This window comes from Pelobates fuscus, chromosome 3 (assembly GCF_036172605.1).
Source record: "Pelobates fuscus isolate aPelFus1 chromosome 3, aPelFus1.pri, whole genome shotgun sequence".
Taxonomy (NCBI): Eukaryota; Metazoa; Chordata; class Amphibia; order Anura; family Pelobatidae; genus Pelobates; species Pelobates fuscus.
In genome coordinates, this window is record NC_086319.1 from 73,857,134 (window position 1) to 73,872,246 (window position 15,113).

The 15,113-nt window shown below is 43.1% G+C and overlaps 1 protein-coding gene across 1 annotated transcript in view; it reads right to left on the minus strand.

Annotated features, from left to right (window-relative positions):
* Nucleotides 1-1,152: 1,152 nt before the first annotated feature.
* The window catches only part of LOC134601631 (tetratricopeptide repeat protein 41-like), a 257,034-nt gene continuing 243,073 nt past the window's right edge, over nucleotides 1,153-15,113 (minus strand). Inside the window, exons 3-4 of the mRNA XM_063446148.1 lie at nucleotides 1,216-1,299; nucleotides 1,153-1,180 (exon numbers count right to left, since the gene is read on the minus strand). Coding sequence (XP_063302218.1) covers nucleotides 1,153-1,180; nucleotides 1,216-1,299 — 112 coding nt within the window. The remainder of the gene's footprint in view (nucleotides 1,181-1,215; nucleotides 1,300-15,113) is intronic.

Consider the following 15,113-nt stretch of genomic DNA (forward strand, 5'->3'; position numbering starts at 1 on the left):
GATTCTCCTGCAAGGAAGCAGGGCTGTGGCCATGGCACACTGTGGCAAAAAATCGTCTTCAATGCAGACTTTATGTGGATATTGAAGCTGGCAGTTTTGGGCTCTGTCAGTTTGAGAAAGGCTCTTTGACAGAGTCAAAACATGTCTAAATAAAGTCTGCATTGAAGAAACTATGGGTATGTCCAGATATCTTTTTGCCATTGTCTATTACATAGGAATATTACCATCCCAGTCACAGAGGCACTACAGACGAATTCCCTACTATTTAGCAAGTGGAGCCTCTCGGCTATTATATAAGCATACAGGGGTACACCCAGGTAAGCTGTCTTAAACAATATGACTACTTACTCTGGGACGGCACCGCGGCATGTCTGGAACCATAACTACTACAGTGTGCTGTAGTGGTTATTGTGGTTGGATTGTTCCTTTAAAGGGAATCTCCAGTGCCAGGAAAACAATCAGTTTTCCTGGCACTGGAGGTTCCCTTTCCCTCCCACCACCCAACCCCCGGTTACTGAAGGGGTGAAAACTTGTTGCTGTCTCCTTCTCCGCGCCGCTCCTCCTCTGCATTGCTCTGCATTGCGTCGGCTGGTGGGCGAGACTGATCCCGCCCACCGGCCGAGGAGACCTAATGCGCATGCACGGCAATGCCGCGCATGCACATTAGCGCTCCCTATAGGAAAGCATTGAAAAATAATTACAATGCTTTCCTATGGGGAAATGAGCGACGCTGGAGGTCCTCACACAGCGTGAGGACGTCCAGCGACGCACTAGCACAGGTTTCCTGTGCTATGAAGGAGGAAGGGACCTCTAGTGGCTGTCTAGTAGAGGTGGAGTTAACCCTGCAAGGTAATTATTGCAGTTTATAGAAAACTGCAATAATTACACTTGCAGGGTTAAGAGTAGTGGGAGTTGGCACCCAGACCACTCCAATGGGCAGAAGTGGTCTGGGTGCCTGGAGTGTCCCTTAAACTAAATATCTGAAGTACTGGGTACATTACTTAATTTAACTTAAGAGAAAAACCTTTTGACAAGTAAATACTAAATGAATAAATAAAGTTGTAGCAGTTTACAATATACTCACCGAAGAATTCGCCCTGAAGAACCATAATGCAATGGCGCATGAAGGACATGATGTCACTGCTCCTTCCATTACTTCCAACAAAATAAGGGATTACTACTAAGTCCTCATTGTGCTTCCTAAACAAACTGAGCCATTTGGCAACTAAAGTAGACTTCCCACAACCTCGAACACCATGAATTAACAGATAGGACTTTAACACTGCAGAAGACTGTGATCTGTAAACAAGTAAACAGCATTTTTAAGATATATTACACACACAAACAACAAATGAACCTGATATAGGTTGATAGGAAATAAATAAAGAGATAAGCATCATATGAGCCTCTGTGTCCTTTTAAAATCGTGTTATTACTTAGAACCCTAAGTTAAATAATATAGAGGATTCATAATGGTGAACCATCAGGTTATATAGTTATGGGGACAACATAATAAAGCTATGGCAAGGGGTTTATGAATATCTTTAGAACCCCCAACGTGGCATTATTTTCCCTTAATACACACTTTAATGTTATGTATTTTTTATAAAACATGATTTATTTTACAGTGTCACTTTGCAGGATTTACTTTGAAATTACTCTTTTTTTTTATTATTCTTTTTTTTTTGGCATGGCATTGCAATACAGTGGTGTGGTAAAGCGTACATTACATGGTATAGGCGTTAATCAAAATAGGTTTGTAGACAGGTTATACTCCATTTTACCTCTGTTAGTACCACATCTCCAATTTGAATGTACTTGCTATTTAGTGTCATTTTCCGTCACTTATATTTTGTAGAAAATAAAACAAAATAACTAAAACCAAAATCAAACTCAAAATTATGAAACCTTGGTCGTTGCGGAGTGAACCATTTGTTATGGACTTTGACCCCTTATGTTTAGAAATGGATAGTCGTGGTCCCTTCTCCGGTAACGGTGATAAAATATTTTAGGGGGAAATGGAGAGAAGAGGAGGAAGGGGGGGGGGGACCCTCATGGTGGAGTTTAGAGCACCGTGGGAGGCTCCTTCGGGATCGATGTGAGTGTTAGACCCGTGGGGTATCCCTATTGTTTTCGTAAGATTTCATGGTGCCTCTCACCAGTGCCATAAGGTGGTCCATGACTTGTTTGTCTTTTATTTTGTGGATTACTGTGTTCACCTGGGGGATTGCTGGTTTAAGCCATGCCTGTGCCATGGTGAGTCTGGCAGCAAGCGTGATTTTGTGCAGGAGTTTCTGTTCCCCCCCTTGGCCAATCTTCTAGTGTTCGATTGAGCAGAAAAACCCATGGGTCTAGTGTTACTTTTCTGTGGAATACCCTATCCAGAAGGGTAACTGAAATTACTCATTTTTGTTACTGTCTTTCTTTTTGGTTTTATTACTTTGAAATTCACTTCAGTTTTCCAGCAGTTATAGTCACCAGAACAACTACAAATTAATGTATTGGTTCTGGTGTGTATATCGTGCCTCTACTTAATTTTAATGTAAACATTTCATTTTCAGAGAAAAGAAAGTGTTTACATTACAGCCTAGGGACACCTCTAGTAGACACCTCTACGTTTAGCGTCTCGCTGAACGTTCTTCATAGAGATTAATTGATTCAAAGCATATCTGTGAGGAGATGCTGACTGGCGCTGCATTTTGCCACGCATGCGCAATAGCCTCACAATGCGTTGATATGGTAAGGCATTTGATTGGCTGTGATCATCAAGGTTGATGATTTCATCCAAGAAGGTGAAACGGCAGTGGAGCAAGCCACAACGGGCCTGCGGAGTGCTGAAATAAAGGTGAGTAAAATCACCTATTATAGTAATTACAAGGTGGCCGGGAACCTAAATAGTGTTATTATAGCCATAGTGACAGGAATACATGTTTGTATTGCTGGCACTATAGTGTTTCTTAAAGAAGACTATTCTCATGGGGAGCATAATCTTCAGAAATGATTATATATATTTTTATAATTCTTTATTTTAGTTGTGCATAGCAATATATAAAAAAATCTTGCCCTGCAACAACAGCTGTTGAAAGTACAAAGACCCAGTTCTATCACCCTCAGCCACTCCCATGATTCCTTCCCCTGAAGCCAAAGGCCCCAGAGAGTCCAGCCCAAGACTTCCCAGGCAGACAATCTGTGTGTGTCGGTCGGAGTTCGCTTCCGCAGACTTACGGTTGCGTGCTCCCAGCTGTGTGACAGATAGACCTCTGGAGTAGCATGGACGCATCGTGAGCAAAGGCGCCTCCTCCTCTGCAAGCGGTGTGGACGGCAGCGAATACGTTGCGGTTGGTTTTTGAGACCTCTTTCATGCTGCACCTCTCTGGGAACATGTGAGGTAGCCGTGCAAACGGCAGAACGGCTCCTAGGTGCCATGCGTTGAACAGCAGAAAAAGAGGAAAGCTGCGCCAAAATAATGCACAAATGCAGTCAAATGTCACAAGCAACAGCTCCATAAGCGTGGACAACTGCAGGGAGGTGTCTCTGACTGTAGGCTCCAGCGGGGCGACCATTTTGGATGCTAGGCCTCAGCTCTCCAACTCGCCAGAAAGACTTGGGTCTTGGCCAGATGCCCGTGCAAAACCTCCAGTTGGAACCCGGATAACCCCCACTGGTCCGGGGGGGGGGGAGGGGAAGGGGGGAAAAGGGCTCAGGTACAACAAGCTCCAACAGCAGGCAGAGGGTTGGCTGCCTCCCTGGCCCTAACTGCAGCTGTAGGCCGTGGGTAAGTCTTGCACGGATGTGTGCACCTTCTGCAGACAAGATTGATGTCAAATGAATTATAAGATGTTCCCCAGCATTGTGTTCTAGCTTTGTAGCCAAATTGGTGACAATAAAGTCCAATTTGTGTCCAAGATTAGATTTTCCCTGAGGAGCTGCAGCACCATGCGACTGCTCCAGTCTGCTGCAGGCCCTGCCCCATAATCTTCAGAAATGATTGGCAATCAGCAGACCAGAGCTTAAAGGGACACTCCACTGCACCCCCAAAAAAACAAAAAACACAATTTAGTAGATATATCCCAAGTGAAAACATGCATGTATTTTTCATAGTGGATATATCTAAAAGCAGCTTGCAAAAGCTTATATTTGTCCCTAAGGTCACATTTATCCAATGTCACTTAGACAGTCACTAGGAGGCCCTCCTGGTGCAGTACTGCAATATTTGTAGGACCTACATTCGGGTCTGCCAAACGCTTCTCATAGAGATTGCCGAACATGTAAACTAGCCCACTAACGCTTCCTTACTGAAACGCATTGCATTGACTGAGACTATAATGATAATAACCTGAATTGAGGCAAAATAACAGGGCATTAGAGTATGTAATAACACATTTTATATTTTATTTACTGTGGGGAGCCTGAATTAATAAGAAGAACATTTTAAGATTAGAAATACAATTTAGTATTCCTAATGCATGAGTGTTCCTTTATGATGTGCTGGGGTAATTTAGGAATTAAGCTTTAGGGATATTGTAAGTATGCGTGTTATCAGAAGAGCATCCATGGGGAGGAGCTCAGTGGCGTACATACCGGGGTCGCAGGGGTCGCGGCTGCGACCGGGCCCGGACCACCAGGGGGCCCGGCCGCCCTGCGACCCAGGTATGTATGTCACTGGGCCAGCCTCTTCTCCTGGGGGGCCCAAGAGCCGGCCACCTCAGGGCCCCCTGAGGCTGGCCCTGCTGTCACCCGGCTGGCCGGTCCTGCGGGCGCGCGATGGAGCACTGTCTCCTGGGTGCTTCCTCTTCAGCTCCCTCGCGCACCGCACTGATACCGGAGCCGGAAGATGACGTCATCTTCCGGCTCCGGCATCAGTACGCGGCGTGCGAGGGAGCTGAAGAGGAAGCACACATGGGAGAGTGCTCCCTCGCGCGCCCGCAGGACCGGCCAGCCTGACTGCCCGCCGGGTGACCGGCCCCCCAGGAGCCCAGCAGCACCACTGGACCCCAGGGAATCCCCTCAGCTCTCCCACAGGTAAGGAGGCTGGGGGGATTTAAAAAAAAATGTGTTTGTGAGTGTTAGTGTATGTTAGTGTTAGTGAGTGTGTGTTAGAGTGTGAGTGTATGTTAGTGTGTGTTTGTGAGTGTATGTTAGTGTTAGTGAGTGTGTGTTAGTGAGTGTGTTAGTGTGTGTGAGTGTATGTTAGTGTGTGTTGCGAGTGTGAGTGTATGTTAGTGTGTGTTTGTGAGTGTGAGTGTATGTTAGTGTTAGTGAGTGTGTGTTAGAGTGTGAGTGTGTGTTAGTGAGTGTGTTAGTGTGTGTGAGTGTGTGTTAGTGAGTGTTTGTGAGTGTTAGTGTATGTTAGTGTTAGTGAGTGTGTGTTAGAGTGTGAGTGTGTGTTAGTGAGTGTGTTAGTGTGTGTGAGTGTGTGTTAGTGAGTGTGTTAGTGTGTGTGAGTGTATGTTAGTGTGTGTTTGTGAGTGTAAGTGTATGTTAGTGTTAGTGAGTGTGTGTTAGAGTGTGAGTGTATGTTAGTGTGTGTTTGTGAGTGTATGTCAGTGTTAGTGAGTGTGTGTTACAGTGTGAGTGTGTGTTTGTGAGTGTATGTCAGTGTTAGTGAGTGTGTGTTAGAGTGTGAGTGTATGTTAGTGTGTGTTTGTGAGTGTATGTTAGTGTTAGTGAGTGTGTGTTAGTGAGTGTGTTAGTGTGTGTGAGTGTATGTTAGTGTGTGTTGTGAGTGTGAGTGTATGTTAGTGTGTGTTTGTGAGTGTGAGTGTATGTTAGTGTTAGTGAGTGTGTGTTAGAGTGTGAGTGTGTGTTAGTGAGTGTGTTAGTGTGTGTGAGTGTGTGTTAGTGAGTGTGTTAGTGTGTGTGAGTGTATGTTAGTGTGTGTTTGTGAGTGTAAGTGTATGTTAGTGTTAGTGAGTGTGTGTTAGAGTGTGAGTGTATGTTAGTGTGTGTTTGTGAGTGTATGTCAGTGTTAGTGAGTGTGTGTTACAGTGTGAGTGTGTGTTTGTGAGTGTATGTCAGTGTTAGTGAGTGTGTGTTACAGTGTGAGTGTATGTTAGTGTGTGTGAGTGTATGTTAGTGTGTGTGAGTGTGTGTTAGAGTGTGTGTGAGTGTGTGTTAGTGTTAGATTGTGTGTGTTAGTGTGTTAGTCTTAGAGTGTGTGTGTGTGTGTGTCTGTTACTGAGTATGTTTGTGTGCATCTGTTAGTGAGTGTGTATGTATGTCTGTCACTGAGTGTGTGTCTGTCAGTAAATGTGTGCGTCTGTTCATGAGAGTGTGTGTGTCTTAAGCACTTACCTTTCTCCAGCGCCGGACTCCCTTGGCGCTGGGAATCTCTCCGCCCCGATCCGCCTCTCAGCTCCGAATGCGCATGCGTGGCAAGAGCCACGCGCGCATTCAAACCGCCCATAGGAAAGCATTATTCAATGCTTTCCTATGGACGTTCAGCGTCTTCTCACTGTGATTTTCACAGTGAGAATCGCAGAAAATCCTCTAGCGGCTGTCAATGAGACAGCCACTAGAGGCTGGATTAACCCTCAGTGAAACATAGCCGTTTCTCTGAAACGGCTATGTTTTCAGCTGCAGGGTTAAAACTAGAGACCTGGCACCCAGACCACTTCATTGAGCTGATGTGATCTGGGTGTCTGTAGTGGTCCTTTAAGTGTATGTGTTTATGCATGCACTGGCGTACATACCGCGGTCACACAGGTCGCAGCCCTGCGACCCGGTGCCCGCCGCCATGTGTTGCGGCCCCAGCCCGCGCAGAGCAAGCACGCGGGGGGGGCCCATGGATCAGTTTTCGCACCGGGGCCCCATGGGTTGTGTGTACGCCACTGGAGGAGCTGTTACCAGAAACAAACAAAGACGTTACAGGCATTCTGGACAAACTCTGCCCACAACATCCCCAAACAGGATACACATAAAGTGTGACACAGGATAGCATAAATAGGGAAACAGGAAGCAGATTCCAGGGTATCCAACATAACACAGTTACTCCCATCCTTAACCCCTTAAGGACCAAACTTCTGGAATAAAAGGGAATCATGACGTGTCAGACACGTCATGTGTCCTTAAGGGGTTAAAGGCCCTAGGTTACTCAAGAGGTCTGTCACTTCACCCACAGAGAAGTCCAGTCTAGGAATTCACAGGTTGAGGATCTGGAGGCTCATAAACTCAAAGCAGGCAGAGGATAACGACTGGTCGCCATGGTAACCATGGCAAAGATATAATGGCAACTGCAATTCGTGAATATGTGAATAAAAGGTATCCCAAGGCTTGGGATACTTAGGGTGCCATAACAACTTAATGGCAATGAAGTTGTAATAGTGCCAAGAGGTCCGGGGCGGAATACTTTTTTACTCAGTTTTATGAATACTGAGCTAGTATAGGCTGATAGTATAGGCTTCCTGATTAAAGTCTAGGACAACAAAGTAAGCTGAGAAGAGCGATCTGGTGCTGTCTTCAACACTTTACAAACAGTATAACACCTTACGGAAAGATGGTGCCCAGGATCTCCTAGCACCATAACAACTTTATAGCGATAATGTTGTTATGTTAATGGAGTGATCCTTTACAGCATGTCCCGCTGTAATAAAGCACATAGAATTAATAACATAGCACTGTGCTCTGAGGAGAGCCAGTAGGTAGGCAGTAATAGCTGGAAAAGATATCTTAGTAAATGTTACATTGTTTTAGTGACAGTGTTTAGGGAACTTAGGTAATGTCAAAGTGACACAAAGACACACATATAGTGGGTAACTCACCATTCCAGGGATTTCTGTCAGATACATATGGTGAACACAGGAGCAGGTACAAGGCCATTGAAGCAGCTCGTCAAGGCCTGTAAATTCTCAACTACGCTACTTAATGGACACCATACTGCATAGTAAACTCTGAGGATGGCTCTTCTTACCTGGACTATCCTGTCTGGTACATACACAGAAGGATTACATTTTAATAGATACATTTAATAGAATCCCTGTATAGCAATTTATGAATAGGTGTGAAGTTTTCCAGGACATGAAATGGAAAAAATATAATGTTCTCTGTTGTAAGCCCAGGTCTCTATCCTTCCCAACCTCACTTATAAATAACCACTGGTAAAATAGAATTTCACTAGATCTTAATTGCAGAATAAAACTATACATTTGCAGAGCCTCATAAAGTGGAAGGAGGCAGAACAATAAGTTGGAGCACTTAGAAGGCGGTGCTGTAAGGCTTTCCTGGATTGGTTCTGCCTCTCCAGTCAAGGAATCTACTATCTGTTATGGACCTCTTGGACCATAATCACATTAAGATAAAATGGTTTGGTCAATAAAAATGTACTTCCCAATTTTTGCTGATTACCACTGCAACAAATGGTGTGTGTTTTTGCTTGGGATATTCTAATTTCATGCATTTTGTCACGTTAGTGTTTTCAACATTTTTGTACATTATAGGTTTGCAAGAAATCTGCCCAAAGGAAAGGAGCTGATCCTTCACGGTAGAAGAAATCTGGATTCCTTTTATGGGAACATTGGAGGTAACTCTAGGTATCTATATTTTATTTATCTACTTGGGCTGAGGAGTATTATACTGCTAAAAGAGTAGTGAGAGTTTGAGCACAGGGCTTATTTTGATGAGCTATCTCGCTGGCTACTAATCAGATAGCTAAAATATGTTCGCTTACCCACCATTACTCTATAGTAAGCAAGACTGGCTCGTATAACTGTTATGATTAATCCTGCTCTGACCCGATCACTGGAACTATACTCTGGCTTGTATAAAAAATGACTAGCAGTTCCTGGTTACTGTAATTCAGCCCTCAATACCTTCCTCTATGTGTGTATGTGGTGTTAAGTGCCTTTAAGTGCAACTTTTTGGAAAAGATAAAATAAGAGATTTTATATTCTTTCACATGAGGACACCAGGGGATTAAGGCAGACAGGCAAGACAAGACTGGGAATTGTTCGGGACTGTTCCGCTGAAATTGAGACAGTTGGGAGGTATGCTAACAATTTGTACACAAATGTATACCCGCTCTATATACCCACAGAATACCAACTAAGAACTAAATATACATAAAAGGGTTACTTACTAAAGTGAGAATTGTCAGGAATTCAAAGTGAATTTCAAGTAGTTGAACTGGAAAAAGTCTCCAAATTACCTATGATTCCAGTTTGGCTATTTTGGTGTAAAAAATTGAATTCACTTTTAAATCTCAGTTTAATGAATAATCCAGAATGTAGGTTACATAGGCTGAAAAAAACAAGTGCCCATCAAGTTCAGCCTTTCTTACATCTGCATGGATCAAGAAGCTAACACTCGATAAATTAATAACTATATCCCTGAATATTGTTTTTGCAAGTATGCATCTAGTTGCTATTTAAACATCCATACAGACTTCATTAAAACAACTTCTCCAGGCAGAGAGTTCCAGATCCTTATTGTTCTTAATGTAAAAAAAACCCACAACTTTTCTTTGCCTTAGACTAAATCTCCTTTCTTCCAGTCTAAACGCATGACCTTGTGTCCTATGTATAGTCTGGTTTCTGAATAGATTTCCACACAATGGTTTGTACTGGCCTTGGATATAAATGTATAATGATATCATATCCCTCTGAGGCTCCGTTTTACTAAACGGAAGAGGTTTACATTTGTTAATCTTTCGTTATACCTAAAATGTTGCATTCCTTTTATTAACTGTGTAGCCGGCCTCTGCACTTGTGGTAGTCCCATGAAATCTTTCTTTAGAACAGGCGCACAAACTCCCATGAGTGGCGTACCAGACGAAACACACAATTACCACTGACAAGATGGGTAACCATTGACCTACCTATCTAGTCTATACTATAACTCTCCGATACTACAGATTGACCCCATGGCCCTACCAACAGACTCATTAGGTCTGACAAGGCCTTCTTTGACACACCCTCCACCGTACAATATGACCAACTACTACATACCCTGGGGCTTCAAAAATGCCAGAACCCAACATGAACTTTCACAAGAGTGATGAGTACACACCTCCAGACATTTAGCCTTTCATCCATGGGCAAGGCGACTGTTACCTTTTAAAGTTGTAGTTATATATTGCTAAGAATTCCTTCTAGATTAGCTCCCTTACCCCATTACCACAAACCCTGAACTTACCGGTAAGACGAACACAACTGACCATTACCACTATGAAAATATATATATATATATTAATTTATTATTATTTTTTTTTAATCTGACCCATTTTGGCAGAAAATTTCGGCAGCCGAAATTTCGGTGCATCCTTACTGTCAACCAATTCTAACTTTAAGTTTATTGTTCATACAATCACTGTATTTGTAACCGATACCAATGTAATGATGACACCTATGAGGACATGTATGTTGTACTGTATACTCCTTGTTTATAAAAATATATCATTAAAAAAAAAGAAGAGGCGCACAACATTTCACTATCTGAGTACAGAGAACCTTATTTTGTTGAATCTTATAGCTGTTTTTCTGATGCCCTTAATGCTAGCCTCACTTTGTAGACAAATATATATTGCACATGTTTTGTTGTCTATGCATTTATTTATTTTTATTTAAACTTTAAAAGCCCACAAGTAATTTTAACTTTGTTTATGCCATTATCAACATATGGGATTGTGACATGGTTATGATGTCATCATTTGAACAATTGTTTCTCACCAGTGCATGAGGGAACACTCACTCACTACTGAATTGGCTGCATTGCTGTTTAGTGCGCTAGAGTTGTCCTTAGAATTTTATTACTAATTTTATCAAAAATCCACACACAGTGTTTCACACACATTGTAAAATTGTGGTACTGTGAACAAACAGTTTGAAACAAAAATGACAGACGAGGCAATAGTCCTTGACATTGAGGAAACAATATCTGAGACCAAAGATTCCAGCACAGAAAGTAAAACTGGATGGTTTCAAAATCTGATATTATGGATACGTTTATTTTGGACAAAACTATGTGATTTCGGAAGGTGTCTAAGACTGCGGGATTGCAATTGGTGCTCGTTCGCCTGTTTTGAGAAACTGAACATTACAGGGTTTTTCACAGGCAAAGGGAGAGCCGAAAATCTCACCTGTGAGCAAGACATCATCAACTTCCTCAACAATAACCGCAGCAAAGTAACCGGAGACAAGAGCAAGCCCGCGGAAATTGAGGTACATAGCTTTATTAGGAAGTATTAGGCTTGAGTAGACCCTTACTGTACTTGTAATATATGTTATACATTTCATATATCGGCCATCATTATATATTGTTAAAAAAATGGAACAACATAATAACAATACGATTTAGAATTAAATGTAACTGTTTACACATTAAAAATAGGAAAATACATATAAACATGAATATATAGTAAGACATAATTAAGGATATCATAGAGATGGTTTAGAGGACTGACAGCTAATTATGACACCCCAGATGTTTCCAAACTACATTCCTATGGCTGGCTGAGCACAATGGGGAATATCGTTGAGAAAGAGTGGTTCAAATCTTAGCCATCCTTGGTTTAGAGTAATAACAATAATACAACATCCACGTCATATACCAATTAATTACTGCATTGTAGTTTATAGCATAAATGTAGCAAATAAAAATTAGACTCATCCCAAAGTGAAAGGTGGGTTTATTACACCTAGGAAGGCAAAGATGCTGTAAAAAAGCATTTATTCAGAACAATTGCATGCACCTTCATTAATATGATGTGCTTATTCCAAACGTTAACGACCCATTTAGCATAGGCACCTAATTTGGGATTTAGGAACCACTGCTCTACTATACAGTTCTATATATGTAAGTCCTTGGGAAGTGGTGATCACAGGCAGATTATCTGCAGGATACCTACATAGGGCCTGACAGGTCATGGGAGATCAGGATTTCAAAAAAATAAATTCACTAGGCACAGGGAAATAAGTGTATTAGGGCATATGGTAGAGAGGCTGGGAGTGAAATAAGACTGGGAAGAGAGAATAGGCCTATAGCAGTGGAGCTGCGTGGGGATATCTGGCTATGGCAATGGAGTAGGGTAGATGGGACTCGGGTGTGGATTGGGACAATGGGAGTGAGGCTGTGGAGGGGAGAATAACACTGTTGCTGGGTATAGTGGAATGTGTCAATGGCAGTAGATATAAATATTCTACTAACAAACTGAACATTATAACCATTAGCAATATTTACAAAGCTCCAACATATTCCATAGTGAGGTACAGTGACCAAGTCAAAAAGAATGATTTATTTTCACCATCTTGTGAAAAAAAGGGCATTCTGTAACTCCACACATTGATCCGCCAATTCATTACACGAAGACTGGCTGGATGAGCACGGAAAACACATTTCTGTTTGTAGACATTTTTATATATTGTGCGTTTTGTTGACTGTGAGTGTGTTTGTTTTTTCTCTTTCTTTAGAACCTGCCACAGTCAGTGAACTTAAAAACCAAGAAAATTGGTCTAATCAACTTGGGAAACACATGTTATATGAACAGTGTATTGCAAGCATTATTCATGGCAGCAGAGTAAGTTATGCTTTATTTCACACGAAGGCTAGACTGGGAAAATAATTCAGCCCAGGTATTTAAACGCAGAGCAGCCCAGTTGAAGGTGGCAGGGACAGAACGTGGGTGTTTCATGTCATCAATGATGGCATGCACGCTACCTCAAAGTGAGTATGCTAGTCTGCTGTCACTCCAGGGAAGAGCACTCGCATGGGACCAATGTCCTGTGTTTATTTAACAAAGCACAGCTCTGCAATCTCTGGTGTCCCTATAATGGGGATAACAAAGGACAAAAGTGGGCATGGCTAGTAAAGGGTGTTGTGAATGTGTAGGGAGGCTCTCTGTGGCACTGTATGTGGTTGGAGGCTGATTGTGGGATTGCGTGTGCTTAGAGGTGACTGTTTGTGGTGTAGTGTGTGTGTGTGTGTGTAAAGAAGTCTGTGGTGTATGATATGTGTGGCTAGGGACTGCAGTGTGTATGTTTCCACTGGATGTAAAGTGTGTGCGTCTAGGGGCTGTAGAGATTATGTGTGTGTGTGTCTGTCTTTCTGTCTAGCAGTTGTAGAGAGAGAGAGAAAGCATGTGAGTATATTTGTAGTACTTCTAGAGGACACTGGCGTACATACCACGGTCGTAGGGGTCGCACCTGCACTCCAGGGGGCCCGGCCACCCTGCAGACCCCTGCGACCGGGTACCTGCCGCCATCTTTTGCGCGACAAACCACCAGGGCCGGATTTTAAGGGGTCAGGGCCACCATGCTTTACGGGCCACCCAATACCTGTGGATTGTCCATGGGTCACGGTCAGCGCTGGGTGCTTTAACAGCGCGACCGGGTCCCCTGTGATTACATCACATGCTGGGAGGAAGTGACTGCACGTCATTCCTCCCAGCTAACACAGAGAGCCCGCGCAGGAGGAAGCAGAGGGAGTCAGAGTGGAATCTCTGACTCTCATCCACCTGAGCTACCACTGGACCCCAGGGAAAGTCACCCTCCTGCACCTAAAAGGTAGGAAACAGGAGGGTGACTTAAACATTTTGTGTGTGTGTGTGTCTGCGTGCCTGTCTGTGTGTGTGTGTGGTCTGCCTGTTTGTTTGTATGTATGTCTTTGTATGTATGTGTGTGTGTGTCTGTATGTATGTGTCTGTGTGTGTCTGTCTGTGTGTGTGTCAGTCTGTGTGTCTGCCTGTATGTCTGTGTGTGTGTCTGCCTGTATGTGTATATATGTATTTGTCGGTATATGTGCCTGTCTGTATGTATGTATGTATCTTTGTGTGTGTGTGTCTGTATGTATGTATATATGTGTGCCTGTCTGTTTGTATGTATGAGTGTGTATGTGTCTGTATGTATCTGTCTGTCTTTATGTGTGTGTGTGTGTGTGTCTCTATGTATGTGTGTGTGTCTGTCTGTCGGAGGGGTGGGGGGGGGGGGCACGGGTCAGTTTTGCACCGGGGCCCCATGGATTGTGTGTACGCCACTGTAAGAGGATATGTGTATCGGGACTGTTGTGTGCATGTTGGTGTATCGAGGGGCTGTAGCGTGTTACAGGAGCAGTAATGTGCCTTTTTATGAATAGGGGCTGTAATTTGTGTGAACAGGGTAGTTTGTGTTTCAGTGTAGTGTTTATCCATGGGCTGTAGTGTGTGAGTCCAGGTGCTATAGAGAGTGTTTGTGTGCATCTAGGAGCTGTCGTGGGCGTATGCGTGTATCTAATGTTTATGTATGTGGACTGTTGTGTGTGTATACTATTATAAGCTGTAGTGTGTGAATGGGGCTACAGTTAGCATTGGGGCTGCTGTGTACATTTATTTTGTATCTCGTATAAGTTGGAATGTCCAAGAATAAGATGTAAAACATATTTTATTCCAGTTTTAGGAGGTACGTGTTATCTCTGAATCTGAGTGGCTGCCAATCACTGATGGAGAAATTGAAAGATCTTTTCAAGAAGCTATCTGATACAAACAAGGTATGTTTTTAAAGGGACATTTCAAGCACCAAAACCACTATAGTACTCTGGCCTCCCCCCCCCCACCTCTCCCCCACCTCCCCAATTTGTAACTAGTCAAACCATTGTAGACCAGGTTGACTTCTTACCTAGGATCTGCAAGGCGCTGCTCTACACCCACAGTACTTCTGACAGACAGCTTTCCACTATATGAGTTAAGCCTGGTGATACAGGGTTTAGCTCAGAAGGGAAAATGGAAGATACTGTCTAGGAGTTTCTGGCTCTCCAGGTTAAGTAGCAGAGACATGGCATATGTGGACCCCTGGTAAAAAGTGAGGGTAAAATCGTTTGACTACTGAAAATGGGGGTGGTGGAAGGGGCAAAACCCAGGACAGTGCCTCTTCTGGCACCAGAAACCACTATAGCACACTGTAGTGGTTATGGTGCCTAAAGCATTTCCTTATTTATAGAAATTCTGTGAGTTCCAATTTGCTTAACATTAAAAAATGAACTATAGGGGCGGGGCCTGACACTCAAGATGGCCGGATGTGTTTTATCATAGCTCCAGCCTTTCAAGCCATGTATTGAGGCAAAATCGCTTAAAAGCGACACAGAAACACCCCAGTTCAAACTGCAGACCGACACCAACTCTACCTGCACTGTTTACAATCTTAATTGTGTTT